At 36.2% G+C, this 19,475-nt stretch overlaps 1 protein-coding gene across 2 annotated transcripts in view; it reads right to left on the minus strand.

The window, feature by feature from the left end:
* Window positions 1-19,475, minus strand: part of AGMO (alkylglycerol monooxygenase) — a 147,164-nt gene that overhangs the window by 54,545 nt on the left and 73,144 nt on the right. For both annotated transcript variants that reach the window (XM_063303717.1, XM_063303718.1), the window contains exons 6-12: window positions 17,203-17,269; window positions 16,447-16,512; window positions 14,737-14,816; window positions 12,920-13,054; window positions 12,096-12,212; window positions 4,963-5,045; window positions 2,477-2,582 (exon numbers count right to left, since the gene is read on the minus strand). In XM_063303717.1, the coding sequence (XP_063159787.1) occupies window positions 2,477-2,582; window positions 4,963-5,045; window positions 12,096-12,212; window positions 12,920-13,054; window positions 14,737-14,816; window positions 16,447-16,512; window positions 17,203-17,269 (654 nt within the window). The remainder of the gene's footprint in view (window positions 1-2,476; window positions 2,583-4,962; window positions 5,046-12,095; window positions 12,213-12,919; window positions 13,055-14,736; window positions 14,817-16,446; window positions 16,513-17,202; window positions 17,270-19,475) is intronic.

The raw sequence follows: 19,475 nt of genomic DNA on the forward strand, positions 1-19,475 counted from the left end.
ATTTCTAATTAATTCCAGAAGTCTTTATTTTGTTCAGATCAGGAGACAGAAGAAAAATAATGATCAGCTTCCAAACAGTGGGTGTTCAGCTTCAGCATGGAGACTTTAAAAGCTCTAACTTGGCTGCCTCACCAGAAATGCAGAGGAATTTTACGGTCAATTGGCCAGAGCATTTGGAACTATACATCATCATCTGTAGAGGATGGTAATGAAGCTCACACAACTAAAAGTAGAATTGGTAATGACTCTGTCACAATGAGGTAGAAAGCAATATTTCCAAATGGGTGTTATTACCATTTGGGCTCTCATCTTATTGAAAAGGTCTATCGTACTAGTATGTGGGTCAAGAGTTATTTGTTAGCAAACATGATATCAATAGTACAAGTTCAGCTTGTGTTTATTTAAACAAGAGTAGGCAATCATGGTCAGGACAGAAAGGCTTGGAAGCCTTTCCCTTACTATGTTGAGGGAAAGGCTTCCAAGGGCCACTGAGGCATCTGGTAGTCACTTGAAGATTCTCAAAAGTTTTGATCTTTGGAGGGAAGTTCTCCAAATAACCCTTAACAATTTGTGCAAACCAGTATTTCTTGGGAGGGGATCTGGAAGCCATAAAAAGGAGCTATACATGTGGCTTGCAGGATATCTATCTTTGGTTTCCATCTATATATGCTGCCAAAGCTTTTTATCTTGAACCTTTAAGGCAGCTTTTTTCCATCGCTTTCTTTCTTCATCTTCCTATAATTGCCTTCAACCCCTCTCCCATACATACAGCAAGGGTATGGACGATGAGCAGGGAACTTCTTTTCTAAATTCAGGAGTGTGAAGCTTGAGGGCTGCACTGGGATTTATGCAGTGCAGCATGTGTTGCACTCCAAAAGTTGATGAAACTACTTTTATTTTTTACTTTTTTCCCAAAAAAAATTTACTCTATTATTTTGTTAATTATAATTATAGCTTCATCAGTAGAGGGTGCTATAATGCTGACTCTATTTCAGTGTCCTAGCTTCTTCCACTAATAAAAAAAAAAGTTGCAGCTATTTTATTCCCCCACCCCACCCCAATATAACAAATATAGACTTTAAACTGGGGACAAGGGAGCAGGAACAGCATCTACTTGGCCAAAATCCATTTCAAGTACTATGTCCAGTTCTAGACACCATATTTTTAAGAAGGATTCTGAGAAACTGGAACAGATTCTAAGAAGGTCAATAAAGAATCAGGATCTAGAAACTAAGTCCTATGAAAAGAGACTGAAGGAGCTATTTTTAGCCTTGAGGAAAGAAGACTTAGTGGGGATCTTTTCAGGTAGCTATTCAAGATACCTGAAAGAAAGTCACATAAAGACTTGTTCTCTATCATTTTGAGCACAGGACACAGAATAATGGATTTATGTTACAAAAAGATAAATTCTAATTAATTTTTTTTAAAAAAACCCTTCCTAACAATACAAACAAGGTTTGAAAGCAGATCCAATTATTAAAAGTAGACCCTTCCCTATATGTGCTGAAATGTAAGTTAGACAGCCATTTATAGTAGATGCTTTAATTTGGACTCCTCTCTGAGCAGATTTTGAGACTTGACGGACTAATTGGCTCAGCTTTATGTTCTACCAGGAAAGAGAGAACAATAGGAATTATCAGCAGGGGCTGGGGAATAACTTGTGGAGAGGAAGCAAGGGGCAAGGAATTGGGGGATCAGAGGAGGAAAGTTTTGAGGTAACAAGTGGGGATGAAAGCAGACAAAGAGGGCTGGAGAAGACATGAAGCAACAGAGACAAGTGCAGCCATGGGAATAGTAGGTAGGTAAAATGCATATTGGCAGAAAGGTATTGGCAGAAAGAAGCTTATGAAAGGGACATGGGAGAAGGGGATATACTGTGACTCTACAATGGATTCTCTCAGGCCACATGCTGCCTGCAACCATAGTTTCATATGTTCCTGTTTTAAACAAAGTCCTACAAATAGTACTGTCTTTCCACACATCCTCAGTGTATCCTGAGTTCTTTGGAACAAAGGCAAGATGGAAAGCAATAAACAAATAGTAAATACAGAGGCAAGGCAGAATTATAGAAACAAATGCACGTATGTATGCATAAATATCTAAAATACTGCATAAGAAAACCAACAATTTTAGGTACTGATTAGCTCAAATACTGTATATCTAGATCAACAATTATGCTAATTTGAGATACATGAACATAATTACAAAACTTGGAGGTATGAATAAATGAATTATATAGATGACATTTACAGTAATTTATTTTACAAAGAGAATAATTTGGTAAACATAAATTGTATTTATGTACTTTATATTTAAATCATAATGTCTGTTTCAGAATGATAACTATTCTCTGCTAAGCTTGCAAAATAAATAATCCACGTACAAACACACGTGGATCATACCAAAACAGCTGTGAAATAGATGTGTTGTGTGGACATCAGTATGTGTAATTCCATAATAAAGCAACTTTTCTTACCTCATATGTGATTGACAAAAGCACAGTATGCACTTCCAAATAACCAAGCTTGTACAGAGCAAGGAAAACAGAGCAACGTGCAGATTCCAAGAAAGCAGCTTCAGGTCTAAAAATAATTGCAGTTTTAAAATGATCAAAATTAATTGACTCTTTAATTGGTTACAAGGCTCATTTTATAGACCTAAAAACCAGAGATGCACAAAGCCATATGTGGCCCTATACAACCTTTCTAAAAGTTGGTGCAGAATTGTAACTATTTCATGAGACAGAAATGGGAGATGTTTAACTGCATTGGGAGAAATCACATATTAAACCAAAGTTAGCTTCTGTCTTGGACCTATATACGTATCTGAGAGAAGCTCCTAGCATATTATTCAAAAAACATATATTCGAGGTAGTCCTCAACTTAAGATCATCCGTTCAGCGACTGCTCAAAGTTACTATGGTGCTGAAAAAAGTGACTTGCGACTATCACAGTATCCCCACAATCAAAATTTAGGCGCATGGCAACTAGAATGTATTTACAAGGGTTGCAGCATCCTAGGGTCATGTGATTGCCATTTGAGACCTTTCCTTCCAGCTTCCAACAAGCAAAATCAATGGAGAACTGCATAATTCACTTAATGACCACATGGTTCGCTTAATGCCCATGTGATTCATTTAATGACCATCACAAAAAATGAAATTGGGTACGGTCACGTGATGCCTCACTTAACTGCACCGCTTAATGATGAATTTTCCAGTCCCTATTTTAGTCTAAGTTGAGGACTACCTGTACACATTTCTGTCCTTTAGGTAACAAAAATGGAATCAGCTACTGTGTTTCTAAGAAATGAAAAGTACTCAATGGTATCATTCTGCTAGCACAAAGCATCCCATGTTGGTAGAAACTTTATTTCTATTCTAACAGATGTATCAGATCTAATTCTTTGTTTCTGTTGGTGCAGAAAGTTGTACAAACTGTTGCACAAACACTTCAGTGACTCTGAACAATGTCATTATGCTAGCTATTTCTTGCATTTATGGCTTTTGCTAGTAGAGTACACAAAGACCAGCAAAACGTCATTTCTTGGACTTGTTCAGCTAGTATTACATAAGACACAGCAAGCAAACTTTAAATGGTACTTATGAATGTGTAGATATTATTGAGAGGTATACCTAAAAAGAGAAAGGAATGAATTTTATACTGGAAAAATATATGCACTGTATATTATTGTATAAAATAAAAAAATATTAAGAATACAAATTATATAATAGTCTTATTATTTCTGGAAATTGACAGAATAATCTGTGTTATCTGTGGCAGAGGTATTCTATCAGTCTTTCGAAGTATTATATCTGCAAATAATTTTATGAATTATGGAATTCCAGCGGAAATTAGTGTTTGCCCTTCTTGTTTCTTGGTAGTGCTCTCTGGACCCTCATTTTACAGAGGTCCTGGGCTTCTTTATTATTATTTTTAAGCATCTTTCAATTACCTTTTTCTTCTAACAGGCTCCCAACATTATTTTTAATGTGAGTTTTTGAACTTCATATACCTATTGCTTTGAATCCATATTCTAATGTTTGGTACGTTCTGTAATGGTATTCATTTTATGCTTCAATACATTTTCTTCTGAAAATATCATAATTTCTTAAACATGTACATATAGAGAACCAGTATGGTGAAGTAATTAAGGTGCTGGACTAGGAGCAGAGAACCCAGGTTTTAGACCTCCCTTGGGCAGGGAAGCCACCTGGGTGACCTTGGGCAAGTCATTCCCTCTCAGTCCTAAATCAGCATCAAGCATTGTGACAAGCTGACTGAAAAATAAAACTCCTTCCTCACACCATGCAGTAAGAACTTCAGCAAGCACACTACAAAACAAGTGGATCCTGCAAGCAAGCTGAACAAACCCCAAGGCAACTTAAACATGGCTCTAAAAGTGTCAGACTCTTTTAAGTTAATCCTGAAACTTTTGGGTCCTATGTGAACTTTTGTCAGTCCGGGGGTATAAATCTTATAAATCTCTTAACTCCTGATCATTGATCATGCTGCTTAGGGTTTAGATGAGCTGTTGACCAAAACATCTGGAGGATACCATGTTGCCTATCTGTATTCTATATCAAGGGTTTTCAAACTTTTTCAGCCCAGGGAACTTGTTAGTTAAAAAGGAAAAAAAAAATCCTGGAACTGTGATTAAGAGGCAAAGCAGACTTAAAAGATCAATACTAAGACATTAGTTTTGCTATTGTATGGAAAAAGACCTCAATCGTTTCCCCACTCTATTGACGCTTAGGTAAAAAAAATCAAAATCTTGATGCATTATCTTCACTTGCACTATCATTTCAGAACAGGTATGTAAAATGTTTCTCTGTTTAAATCACAAAATATCATTTTGACATTTGTCCTTTGTGTGATTTCAGCACCAGAAGAGACTGTTTTGGCAGATGAAATGCTTTTACTGTCTACAAACGGATACAGGAATAAAAGCTCAATTGCCTACCTTTGGTCCATAAGGAAACCAATGGAGGTCAATGTCAGGATAATGTAGCCAACTCCCATGAGAAGAGTTACCTGTGATAACGTCTGTTAAAACAGCAAGCAGACAAATTACTCATTTAGGTTAGCTCTCTGGAGGGATATTGTATTCTAAACTTCCCAGTGAGGTAGTCTGAACTTTCACTCCCAATTATATGAGTTTGTTACTGTCTGTTTTTTGAGCAGTTTGATACTTTGAACTTTACAACTAAAAATCCACTGCAGATTCTCTATTCCTCCTTCATGTCATTATGTTTCAAAGCTGAAGGTTACAAAAATTGGGTATTTTCCCCCAAGTCATTCTTCACACAATGTTACTCTTGAAAATAATTATTTCACTCTTATTATGGTTTCTTGTCCTGACATTATTTGAACCTTTGATGACCTGAACCAAAGTGGTAGACCAGTTTTCTAAATAAATATAATATCACATATCTGCTCCCCTTCTCCAGCCAGAACTCTTAATAGCATTAGATTTTTGTATTTTCCAATCTAGATTCTCTGGAGAGTATTGGCAACTGAAAAACATTATCCTGGTAAAAGGAGAAAAAAAAGTAGAAAGAAAATAAGTAAGGCAGTTTTATTCTACATATATTCTTCTGCTTCTTAGCTATTCAATATATTAACCTAGAATCATTAGACTATTTGGAGTATGGGCTCTTTACACTGATTCAAGTGGAACATTAAGCATATTCAGTTCATTCAGACACAGGGTTCCTGACTTGAATTCTCAATGGGGACTCAACAAATAGAATAAGGTGACAAGATTACTATTTGACTTCATGCCCTTCTGTATATCTGGAAGGATATTTCCCTGCTACACTAGACAAGAATGATCAGAGACAGTATTTAAGGCAAACTTTCGGCCAGCATAGAATTTTATTAGAGATACATCAAGGAAATAAATGGCAACAAGCACAACCAGAAGGAAAAAGAAAAAACAATGAAATCTATGACCTGGTATTTTCAAAGACTGACAAGACTGACTTCAGGAGTCATGTTAATATTATGGTTAGCTAAGAGATTAATTAATGCACTTATTAGCATTTTATTTTTGCTTCCTCCTGATAACATATTCTCAATTTTCTATAAATAAATGTGTTCTTTGAATCCACAATAGCCCTCTTCAATTCCTTTCCTCTCTCTCTGTACTGAAAAGTTCATGTTTCTCTCTTTCCTACCTCCATTCTCTTTCAGTAGAGTATAAAATATTTTTATCTATCTTCTCTTTAGCCTTCACCTTCCTTTTTCTATGTTCAGTTTACTGCCTTTACTGCTGTTTTATACCTCCTGTAGTTATTTCTTTCAGCTACAGTATCTGACCAGGGTTTCATTCTCTCAGAAATCCTCATAATGGATCAGGTCAGTTCTGACCAGCGGTTACAACAGCCTTGGAAAGGGTGCTTTACGGCCTGTAAAGCACTTCCGGCCATTGTGAAATGGCATGCCACCCGCCACAGTCACGCAACCACATTTCAGGCACTTGGTGACCAGCTCGCATTTACGACCGGTTGCCAAGCACCCTGCAATCATGTGATCATCATTTGCAATCTTCTCTGCCGGTTTCCCCAGAAAGTCACTGGGGAAGCCTGCAGGGAAGGTTGCAAGTGGAGGGGACGGAGGGGAAACCCTTCAGCAAGTTGAAGGAATGGAGCTTAAATCCTGAAGGTTTCTGCTTTGTTCCAGCAGCCCCACAAAGGATTTCCCCTCCATGCATGGAGGGGAGGGGAAACTCTTCAGCAGGCAGCTCTTTCGTTCCATCTGCTTAATGAAACGGGAGATTGCTTAATGACCGCAACTGAGAGTGCTGGGATTGTGGTCGTTGAGCGAAGCAGTCATATGGGCATCTCGCTTAACAACCAATTCGCTCAAAAACCGAAATTCTGGTCCCAATTGTGGTCGTTAATCAAGGACTATCTGTAATAGAAAACTAAAGCAATTTGAGAATATTTGTAGGGATTAAAAAACATCAGAAAACATGCACTGTAATGTGGTAATACTCATTCTGAAAGGCTTCTTCACAGAATCAGTAAGCTGTAACACTTGAAAAATCAATAAAAATTAATAAAGTTGCTCTTAGATGAAGATAATGTTGATGGTTTGAAACCTATAAAATTCATCCTGAAAAGATATGGCAGCTGAGAGAGTGGCATGTGAGAAGGATGCTGTTGAACAGGATCCTCAAATTTAATAGCAGCATAAACTCTTTTTGTCTGTGTTTGGAGAACTCATCAGGCCATATGATCCAGGCCATTTCTGAGTGGGCTTTGCTTTATTGAAGATTCAAAAGGCACCCATCATCCTCAATATTTTAATTTCTATTAAACTACAAAACAGATCCATTGCTTAACAACTTAATCAGTTTACAAGCCAATGAAGATTTCTCATTAGCACCAACATTTTAACCACAGATTCACATCCGTACTCCCAATAAAAGTGATGTTAAAAGGAAAGTTTACTGCAACAATTATTTTTACCACAATACAGTTACTAGCACATTTTATATAATTAAAAACCAAAAACATACTGATTTAGAACTTTTTTCCTTTACAGAAAAGGGGAATTTTAATATTTACTTTTTGGATAGTATTAACTATATTTAATTTAATTTAATTTTATTTCTTAATTATCACAGATCTTTATTACCATAAGTTACCTTGATACCATTTCAAGAAATGGGGAAAAATTAAATAGACAAGTTATGAATGTGATTAAAACTTAGAATGATAGAACATTGTACTAAAATATTTTTCATTGATTATATTTTTGACATGCCTCTTTTCCCCCTGTGAATATATGAATTTCTTTTGATACATGTAAACATAGCAGCTGACAACTATGTAATGTACATTTAAGAGCTGGCTCTAGACTCCAGTTCTGCCCAAGATTCCCCTCCCACAGAAATGTCATTTGATTTCTGAAAGTTTCTTCACTACTCCTACAATATACAAGCAGATCTTGCTTAATGAGCACAATTGGGACCAGAATTTCAGTTGCTAAGTTAAGTGGTCATTAAGCAAATCCAACCCAATTTTATGACCTTTTTTGCAGTGGTCAATATTAAGAAAACTGAATACCTTGAAAGCAATATCCAGACCAATGGTACACTCAAGACTGATAGATTCAAATTCAGTAGGGTAACCCAGTTCAAACATCTGACTCCATACATGTCTTCCAACTGTGACACACTACTGGATGTCCATGTATGAGTTAACACTGCCTGTTACTGGTGTTCTATACAATAAGAAAATCCCTCTATACCTGAAATTTAAAGTCTACCAGATGGTCACCAAACAAGTGGTAATGTAGGGAATGGAATATTGGCCAGTGACAGAGAAGCATGAGCAGGCTCTCCATACTATGGAGATAAGACTGCTACAGTGGTCACTTAGCATAAGAAGATTAGACTGAGTGACAAAAAAAACAACAACAGAATCCTTGGTGTTGCTCCCATCGCTGAGAAAATGTGAGAATCACAGCTGTGGTATATGGCCATGTACTATGTAACAGCAGCAACTGTGCAGCAAGAACAGCTCTAGAATTAAACATAGATCACTAGACAAAATGACAACTAAAAATACATGACTCAACCAACTGAAAGATCACAGCATCTTGTAAGACTCAAATGTAGAGGTACCACAGATCATGTGAAATGGCAAATACAATGCAAACAAGTGGACTCTACAATCAAGTGGCAAAAATGCAAGGAGGAGGTAGTAGTAGTAGCAGTGGTACATATAGACTGTAAACCAATAGTTGATGGATGAATATGAGTCTTATTTCTTATGAGTTTGATTTTTAAAAATGATTTGAGCAGAGGATGATACGTTTATTTCAGACACTTAATCAACGATATCAGAATAGTATGATCTCAGACTCAGAAATTCTACTGAACATTGCCATACCTTCTTTTATTGCCCCATCTGTCCTAACAGTCAGAAATCATGCTGAGATGGGGAGTAGGTCTCTAGTGTTTATTACTGCTACATTAACAGAATCCTAACAAACTGAAGAAGCGTGGGAAAAACCCAGACATATAAACCCCAAAAGCTAAGGCGGGCCTGATCTGTCTCTCTTTGAATGGCTGCTTAATTCCTCAGTACTACGCATGCGTTTTCCACCCTGGATCGAGGCCCCCTCCTGCTCGCCATCATTATGCATGACACCATCTGGAAATATTTCCCATCTATATTATGCTTTGCTTAATAAAACTTTTCAGCTTTTACCTCATTTCTTTATTGCTTTTGAATCCATGAACCTCCTACCTGCCTTTTAGTGTGGCAAAACAGAATCCAAACTCTTTCATTCAGTAAAACATTTACGAAACAATTCTTGTTTTTTCCATTGTTCCAAATTATGAAGTTGATACTTAGGATATTTATCATTCTCCTGCCAAATAAATCCATTCCAGTGATTCTGCTAGATACCATCAATTGCAAGGAGCCCTTCATTTTGGTATCACAAGCCATGGTCAATGAAACAAAACTGTTTCCAACAATATCACTTGTGTAGCCACTGACTCATTTTCAGTGTCCAACTTTCCTTACTAAGACCAAAAATGGTCAGACTTAATTGTCATTTAGGTTAAACTAAATGGTGGGGAGGAAAGGACATAGAACCAGATCTGAAAGAAAACCAACTGAGAATTTCTTGCTGTCTTGAACTATTAAGTTTCAAGATATTTCCTCTTAATATAATTTGAAATGGAGTCATATCCTTTTAGAAATCAGTGAAGTTCTTTCCATTGGAGTTTTATTTAAACCTGTTTGTGAAAGAATCATCTAACCAAATGTGTGTGGGGTTTATGGTCCAAATATTTTCTTCTGTGTTTCTTATTTTGTCCAAGAAAAACATTTCATACTGAGATGAGGAACTTCATGGGCAGAAAAAAACATTATGTGCTTGTGTGTAACAGCAAAGATAAAGTGACTATAGTAATGAGAATTATAAAATTATATACTGTTTCCAATGCTATATTGAATGGAACATATGTCTAAAAATGAGGAAAACAGTTGTGTCTGTTTATGGACCAATGCCACATTTGTGACATAGCCAAGGAAAAAGCTCCAGTTGTGTCTACGGGCATTTCATAATTCATTGTAGTGGAAAATTGATATTGAAGATATATGCCAAGTTATATTATTCACATAATGCTTTCTTCCTACAATAGTTTTTCTAGATTTTTGGAAGATTCCTGCAACACAGATTTTTGTCTAGCTTTAGTTTCTATTTCACGCCTAGGATAAGGATCCTGAAATGTGGACTCTTATGCAGTTTTTCCATTATTTTGTAATACTAGTCCTTTGAGCAATTATTCCCTGTCTTTGTGCTGATCATTGTTCTACATTCCATAATACTCTTAAATTGATGCTATCTATCCAAGCAGGGCCCTTTACAACCAGAGCAGGGAAATCATGGGGAAGAAAATGATCCTCTCTCAAGAGTTCTTCTCAAACAATGACCAGGATAAGGCATCCCAAGAACCATATCCCAGCAACTATGCTAAATAAACCTAATATCTGACTTGCCCTGCCCTTGACCCATCAGGAGGGCATCAGGAGCTTACTCCATCGAGTCCTTAAGAACATAGCACCCCTTATTAATTTTGATATTACCTCATCTTGGATTTTATATTTATTATCTTATTTATGCTTTTAGATTGTAATTTAGGTTTTTTATATCTTTATTATTACTTTTACTGTAAACTGCCCAGAGTCCCCCATTGGGGGAGACAGGCAGTGATATAAATTTTTAAAAAAATAAAAAATAAAAAAAAAATTGTCTAAGCGTAGAACATCAGAAGATGGAGTGGTATAGAAGTACTTGGTTATACACAGACAGATGAATCAGGTACGACTACTCACAAGTAAAGCAAGCCTGATTAGAGCTAGCTATGCTTGGGTAAGGTAAGAGAATCCTAGCAACCTGACCATGATAAATCCAATGGAACTAGTTATCAGTGAAGGTCCATCTTGACTCCCAGATCATCAAACATTACTTTATTACAAATAAACCCCTAGCATTTGATTTTAGCTTTTCCATTATGTTAGCCCATTGCATGCTGTCCTCAACAAACTTTCTTTTGGTATTCTGATATTGGATTGAATTTATGAGAACAACATGAAGGATTCAGTATATTAATACCGTGGCAGGTTTTAAAGGAACAGTTTGCTCAGCCAGTAACAGCTATGAATAACAAGTAGGCAAAGGTGAGTCAGCTGGTTAATCAGCTGCCTCTAGCTCTGATTGTTAGGTAAAGGTAAAGGTAAAGGTTTCCCTTGACATTAAGTCCAGTCGTGTCCGACTCTAGGGGGCAGCGCTCATCTCCGTTTCAAAGCTGAAGAGCCGGCATTTGTCCGTAGACACTTCCATGGTCATGTGGCCAGCATGACTACATGGAACGCCGTTACCTGCCCGCTGAAGCGGTACCTATTAATCTATTCACATTTGCATGTTTTCGAACTGCTAGGTTGGCAGGAGCTGGGACTAGCAATGGGAGCTCACCCCATTATGTGGATTCGAACTGCCGACCTTCCAATCGGCAAGCTCAGCAGCTCAGCGGTTTAACCTGCAGTGCCATGAAAAATGCCCTATTTCCTCACCAGAGATATTTAATGGGGAGCCTGGGAAATTTCCAGACTTCTTGGCTCAAATCACCTTGTTAATGCAGCTGAGAAAAAGATTTTTCTAAGGTAGGACACATAGCTGTTGATAGAAGTAGCTACCAAATGTGTCACCTGGAACAAATTCCACTAAATATTAATTGTTGTATGCTTACTTACTCATTTATTATGGGAGATGAGATGCTTATACTGGTTAAGAGATGAGCATAAGATTAAAGCATAAAATTAAAAAATTGCAGAAATTACAAACCAATAAAAATCACTATTTTCTTGCCATGTTTAAATCATGCCCATATTAAAAGGTAATTGGACAATCATGCCTCACAAAATACGGTAGCATAATTGGTTCAGTCAACATGTTTTTTTCAGTTTTATTCATCAAATGTTATCAACAACCCAAATGACTTGCATATTCTTGTATTTTTTCTTCAGTAACTCAAAGTAGCCTTTCTAAGTAAAGTTTAATTTTACTTACAGATTTGGAAGCAGATAGGTCAATATAAAATCCTAACATTAGGACAAAATGCATTACTACATAGATATACATGTAGTTTCGCAATTTGCAGTTGAAAGGAACTTCCTTTCCAGTGATCTGTAGTTAATAAAGCAGATAAGAGACTTTGTTACTAAAAATAATCAGTAATTAAAATGCATTGTCATATATGTTTTATTGTTAATTTCTTTAAACAGAATTTTCCTGAGATCTTTCACCTCTATAACTGATTTGTTATTTTAATAAACCCAATAGTTATACATATTTATGTAATATTTACTGTTAGATTCAATCACCCCCCCTTTTCCCCCTCACTCTCACTGATATCCTGTTTAGCTTCCATAAAGTGCATATGTATTTCAACCTACAGCACTGAAACAAGTCCCTTTCCAGTCCTCTGATTTTAAGAAATCCTACCTCCCACCACAGGGGAGTTAAGAATACTTAAGCAGACCTATCTATTTATCTGTTTAGAACACAGAAATATCTTAATTCTCTCTTCCCCAGAGTTTCAAGAGTATTATATGTTCTTAAGGTAAATAAGTTATAGATCTATGCATCAATAGTGTTGAAATCAAAGTAATTTCTTTTTAATTTTCTTTTCAATTAAATGGACTGAGAACTGCCAATTGTATTCTGTACAAAGATAAAACTAACTTTTTTAAAACTCAAAAACTGATCCTCTATTGTACTCAAACTCAGTGGGTTGGCTTTTAGACAACCATATATTAGGACAGCTTGTTCACAAAGGACAGGGCTCAAGGTATCTGGAAATTACTTAATGCTGAAGGGACATTTATACTTACTTCTGGAATTTCCTCAAGAAGGCCAAGTCTTGGCTTGCCTGGTGCCCATCCTGGTCCCTTGAATATAACTGAAAGCTTATTGCAGAATCCAGGGGTGCTCCAGAATACATTCCACATATAAATACAATGATGAAACTGTAAAGATGGAAAAAGCAAAGGTTTATATTGCTCATAATTAAGTGCTAATGAGAATACAAAGCAGAAGAGAAGTTTTCATTACAGGAAGTTTTAAGTAAACAGTATTATAGAGAGGTAGATTGTAACAAAGCTTTGCTTATTTGAGGAGATACTGTTAAACAGGATAAACATCCATAAGCAATCGCTGAGCTCCCATACTTCCTTGCCCATTCCACTGGCATGGAGAAGATGGATTCTTTCACTTCTATTTCAGATGGACTATTTGATTTAAGGAGAGTCAGTTTGGTGTAGTGGTTAAGATACCAGGCAATAAACTGGGAGATATTGGGTTCAAGTCCCAGGTGGGTGGCTTTGGGCCAGTCACTTTCCTTCTCTGTCCTAAGAAGGAGGCAATGGCAAACCACTCCAAACATCTTGCCAATAAAAATGCAGGGACTAGGCAGTCACCAGGAATTACTAGGAGTTAACATTGACTTAAAGGCACAAAAAAAATGATTTAAGACTTTTGGTTATTATTATGGTTTAAGAAAATAAACCAGGATCAGAATCTATGGTTTGATATCAGACTGTTCCCCTAAGTCATAATTAGTACCTAACATGACATTTACAACTAGGTGAAAATGACAACAGACACTTTCAATCTGTGTCCTGTGGTCATACCAATAAAGAAGGGGGTGGAGAGAGCAGACCCTTGAAAAATGTGCGTATAACTTACAGAAGCTGACACATGAAACAACCCAATGTGCAAACTCAGACCAAAGGAAATTTGAGAAATGTGTTAAGATAAAAAAATAAAAAAAAGCATGAAGCAGTGTTAAAACTGAGAAATCTGAAAAAGCTGGAAAGGCTTTGCCCATTGGTAAAATGACATATATTGGAAATATTTTGTAAAATAACAAGATATATGCCTGAAGCCTGATATTTTTATTATTACAGGCCATTGAAAGTTGCTGGAACAAAGATTTACTCACTCACTGGTCTAATAATAAAGGAATATTACATTCATGGTTAACTTACTTTTTTTCACCATTGCAGCTCATTTTTTACAAAACAGAATGTTTGTCAGTTGTTCGTGTGCGCGTGTGCACATGCACACTCAAAATAAAAGGAAGACTCCCTACTACCTGTATGGGGCAGTACCCATTGTTATATACAGAATATTTGAAATAAATGAGAAGTATTTCAAATAGTTCAATGTTGCCATATTATATTTCATTTCAGAATATAATTTAAAATTCTGATAATGTAACATTAATTTAAAGCAGGCCAGTGGTTGTAAGAGACCATTTGTTTTGTTAAAGCAATGTCATAATTATAGGAGAGCTATATTCTTAACCAGGGAGACAACTTTTGATGGCCCAGAACTTCATGAAACATGGGGAAGACAGAGATTAAGGGCTGCAGTAAGTAGGCGGATAAGGCAAAGCAGGAAGCACTTTATTAAACATGCAAAAGAGCAACAGTTCTGTGTTTCTTTTAGTTGGGATTATTCTTTAAAAAAACGGTTTGAGACTATTTTAGAGCTTTTGACCTCAGGCCTCACCTATTGCACCCGTGTTCTAAGCCATAGGAAAAAAATAATGATCACAGTCCTTCAAAAAAATAAAAAAGACAGTTTCATCTATATCTTTTATTAAAACATAAAAATAGCATAGGGAAACTTAATAAAAAAGGACTACCTGAACTTTCAAAGGTTCAAAAGTGTTTATGGGGTGTGTTAGGCCATATACAACTTTATCCTTTTCTGCAGCAAATGTACCTAGACAGAAGATAAACACAATGTTTAGAAAATAAATTTTAGAGAAAAATAATAATTTCATTCATTCATTCATTCATTCATTCATTCATTCATTCATTCTGTGATGACTGGAATGCTCAAGCTTTCACTCAGTCAAGACTCATAAGCAATTGCCTAGAAATCTATCTAATGAAGCAAAGTGTCCAGTACAGGGTAAAAAGTTGCAAATCCCATTTCCGGCACATTTCTACATTTAAAATCACAGGTTTCAAATTCCCCCCCACTGCCCCCTTAGGTATGTGCCCCTCCTTCCCTTGCCAGCAGATGGCTGGAACGGTTTCTCTCCCAATGACCTCGGGGCAAGGAGCATCTAGCCCAAACAAAACGATTCACACTCCAACCCAGCTCCCCCTCCCTGCTGGCAACTCGCGGGTTGCCATGGATTGCTGAAAGATGGATGCGAGTCCGATAGGTGTTCTGGGAACATTTGATCGGGGAACGTGAGACATTCATTCACATATATGACCAATATGCCACCCCTCTGGGTAGCTTATAATATCAAATAAAATAATTTCAAAACCAGAAAGTCATAACTGTCCTAACAGCCAGAAACCACGCTGAGACAAGGAACTGATCTCTAATGTTTTATTGCTTGTACATAACAGGAATCCTAACAAACTGAAGAAGCGTGGGAAAAACCCAGACATATAAACCCCAAAGGTTAAGGCGGTCCCGATCTGTGTCTCTTTGAATGGCTGCCCAATTCCTCAGTGCTATGCATGCGCTTGACAGTCTGGATGGGAGCCCCCTGCTCGCCATCCTTACTCATGACATCAACACTGAATCAAAGCATCTTAAAATATATAATAAATTAATCATCTACGTACTACAGAGCAGGATCATAACTACCTCATAAGCACCATACACTCAGTAGAAAGAGGACAGTCTTCTTACTGTTTCTTGCTGATTTCCATGACCCTGCATCCCTGCCCTGTTGCGGGGTGGGGTGGGGGAGGGTAATAAAAATCATACCCTCCCAGATACAGTGTATAAGACAGGGAGACTCTGGTCAGAGAAGATCATCCTGCAAAGGTTGGTAAGGAGCTTTATGTGAGAGTTCATTCCCACACTGATATTCAGATCTGTTTCTTATTTTTTTACTATGAGCAAATGTTCTGTTAGCTTGGGTGGGATGAAAAGTAAGTGTCAGAAGATTTGAGCCATGTCTTTATTTTATTTTATTTTATTTTATTTATTTATCAATCGAATTTTTATGACCGCCTATCTCCCCCAATTTATCAATTGGCCTAGTTCTTGAAGAACTGCAATTGAAATTCTTTTGGTAGGGCTTCCTATTTTCATCAATAAATATGATACATTCTTCATTCTTGGATTTCCTTATTAGCTTATCTAAGTGGTTGCAGTCCTGTTTCCAGCTGAAACCTCATACTTTGTAGGCCATAACCAGCACTTTGAATTGTACCTGAGACAACTGATTTCTGTAACATACATGTGTGATTCTATGGAACTAACCTTGGCCTGTTAATAAACAGGAACAGTATTCTGAATGGACTGAAGGGACAAAGACAGTCCAAGAAAGAGCATTTTACAGTCATCTAAACATAAGTTAACGAGGACAAAAGTAACTTACCAAAAATCCTGTCCCAAATAATTAATGTGCCACCATAGTTTTTATCAATACAATAAGGATTTCTGCCTAAAAAGGAAAATTGAAACAAATCTTTTCATTGGCTTTGAAGAATTTATTACTTTTGGAACCAGACATTGACATGAATGAGGGAAGTTAGTTGTTATTACTACCCAAAGGCTCAATAATTTAAATTTAGCATTATTAACTTAATTTAGATCAAGCCCATCATCTATAATTAGTAATTTTTATAATACATCCATAAACAATAAATGTGGTTTTAAAGGGTTTATTTAAAACTCCTTTCCAATACATCCTTCATAAAGGGCAAGATATCTATTCTATGGCAAAAGTATGATAATGCTTTGGAAAATAATAGCAAATATTTTCTGTAATAGAACTTAACAGTAACAAATGCCTTTGTTCAATAAACATTAGAATGTAGCTTCGATAATACATTTTCTAATAATGTAGAATGACAGTTCAGTCAATGCACTAACATGTATGATAAGAGATGGAAGACATGATGAAAGATAAAACTACAGAGTGTAAGATTAAGGGTGACCAACATTTAAATCAATAGGACACCAATGTCTAATTTAGGAATAAGAATCCATGAAGTTTGTAGGATTTTTTTTTCACATTACTTTAAGATTCATCAACCGAAAACTGTTGCAAAAGAGAATTCTATCTGATTTCTCACATTGAATAATATCAACAAATAAATACATTATTATGGGTAAGATCTAGATTGCCTACCATGATGAACTCTGTGATGACTAGGAGTATTGAGAAGAAACTCCAGTGGGCCAAGATTCTCAATGACCTTTGACAAAAACAAAAAATCACTGTGTATAATTACTATGGTTTGTGGGTCAATAAAATAATAGCAGATTATATAACAGAAGGAAACTATAGAGTGGAGAAAATGTTCAACAAACGATTAGTCAATTCAGAAAATTCAGTCAATTTTCACAAGAAAAGATGGATGTTTCTATGGTGTGTAATAATAGCAACAACAACAATTCAGAATGATCTCTTTCTTCCTATACGTTATCATTTTGATTGATTATGTGCCATCAAGTAATTTTCAACTCCTATAGTGCTATATTTTATCACATTCTTTTCTAAAGGAGCTCAAGGTAATATTTGTTAATGTCCATTTTTTAAAATTCTCCTATCAACCCTGTGTAAGTTACACTGTGAGGATCCAAGATCACCCATTGCATGGCTGAGCAGATATCTGAACCAGCCTCTCCCTAGTTTTATTTTTTAGCCATTACAACACTTCTCAACACTTCTGTTCATGTACAATATCAACTTCTAAACTCACAAACAAGAAATAAGTATAGAAATTGAGAACAACTTGCAAAACCACCTATTTGGTAAAGGGAAGAATATAATCTTGTACATTCAGCTCTTCATAGATAATATTTATTAATTTCAAGGTATTATTTTAGTGATGTGAAAGGAGACATGTGTAAGTGTGTGTGTGTGTGTGTTGTTCTTGCTCTTTTTCTGAATAAACTGATATAATTTCAATATTTTTCTCAGCAAATAAGAAGGCTATTACCTAGGGGCATTTTAGTTATAAACACATATTTATCTCAGTCATAATTTTATTTGTACAAAACAGATCCACTCTAGCAACTTGACTGAGACTATTTCTATTCCTAATATTCAAAAACCAAAAACAACACAAGTGCTTATATTTGAATGCTATCGCAAAATATCTTAAAGCCCTCCAAATTGTCTTAGATTGAAAAAAAATGCTCATATTTCAAGTTAATTCTACTTTCTTCTTTTATCAAATAAAGCAGCCTTACTGCTTTAAGCAGGATGAATCCTGATCTTCTATCAAATAAAGCAGCTTTACTTGGGAGAAGGCCTCATTCAAATCATTGGTACTTGTTTTTGAATAAAAACTTAACAGGATTCTACTGATGTTAAAAGGATTCTCCGTGAATTGTGGTCCATAAAATGAAAAATCAGCAGTTTATCTAAAATACCACACCTAACTTTGCTCTACCAAGTTTCAGTTTGTTTTTAAGATAAACAATGAAATGCTTTAGTAAAAATATACCATATTTAGAATCTCAACAGAAGAAGTACTATGGACCAACTCAAACTTTTTGGCTTTGCTTAGAAGTGGCTTAGAGCTGCACTTTTTGATCAAAGTAGATGCTTTTGATTTTTAAAAATCCCTGCTAACAGCATTGCTTACAATATGGATCCTTTGAAGAGTTTGATTTTAACCTCTGGCCCACATCTCCAGCACAGCAGTGGGCTGCAGTTCAAATCAGAGAACAAAATACTGATGTTATTCACCCACCAGACAGAGTTGCAATAAGGGTAGGAGGACAAGCTATGTGTAAAGTTGACTATCTTACAGCTTAAACTATTCTCATCACTCAGGTTAACCAAAAAATATTGTTCAATCAAAAGTGCTGTAAAAAGATTCAGATGCCATGGAATGGGAAGGAGCATTATCTTGCTTAAAGCAGCTTCTCTTCACTTCAAGTAGCAACTTGTATTCAGTCAACCCTGGATGAAAGGAGCAGGGGTAGTTCTGGAATCAATCAAGCACACATAGATCACTGAAATTGTCAAAGTGGATAGTGTTAACCATCCTTTTGGGTGGTGCTTCCTCACAGCCTTGATGCATACCCATTAATATTAAAGGGTTTGTTTCTGTATCTCCTCCAACTGTAACGAGGCTATGATGTGCACAATCACTTTCTCAGTTTCCCTGGCTTTTGCCAGAAATACAGAAAGCAGCTGAGTACAATCATTCAACACTGAAATTTTAAAACAATTATGAATTTGTTATTGACTCAAATAAATCAGATATACTTCTAGAACTACTACTGCTACTACTACTCAAATAAATACCACTCGGTTTTTATATATTAGCAATACAATCTGAGGCCCTGTGTAATCCCTGAAAGCCTTGGGATGTGGCGTTCAGAAACCTCCAAAAGTTGTTACCTATTTGTAGCTTTGAGTTTGACACAAGCAAAATCATTAAATAT

Source organism: Candoia aspera, chromosome 4, assembly GCF_035149785.1.
Source record: "Candoia aspera isolate rCanAsp1 chromosome 4, rCanAsp1.hap2, whole genome shotgun sequence".
Classification (NCBI taxonomy): Eukaryota; Metazoa; Chordata; class Lepidosauria; order Squamata; family Boidae; genus Candoia; species Candoia aspera.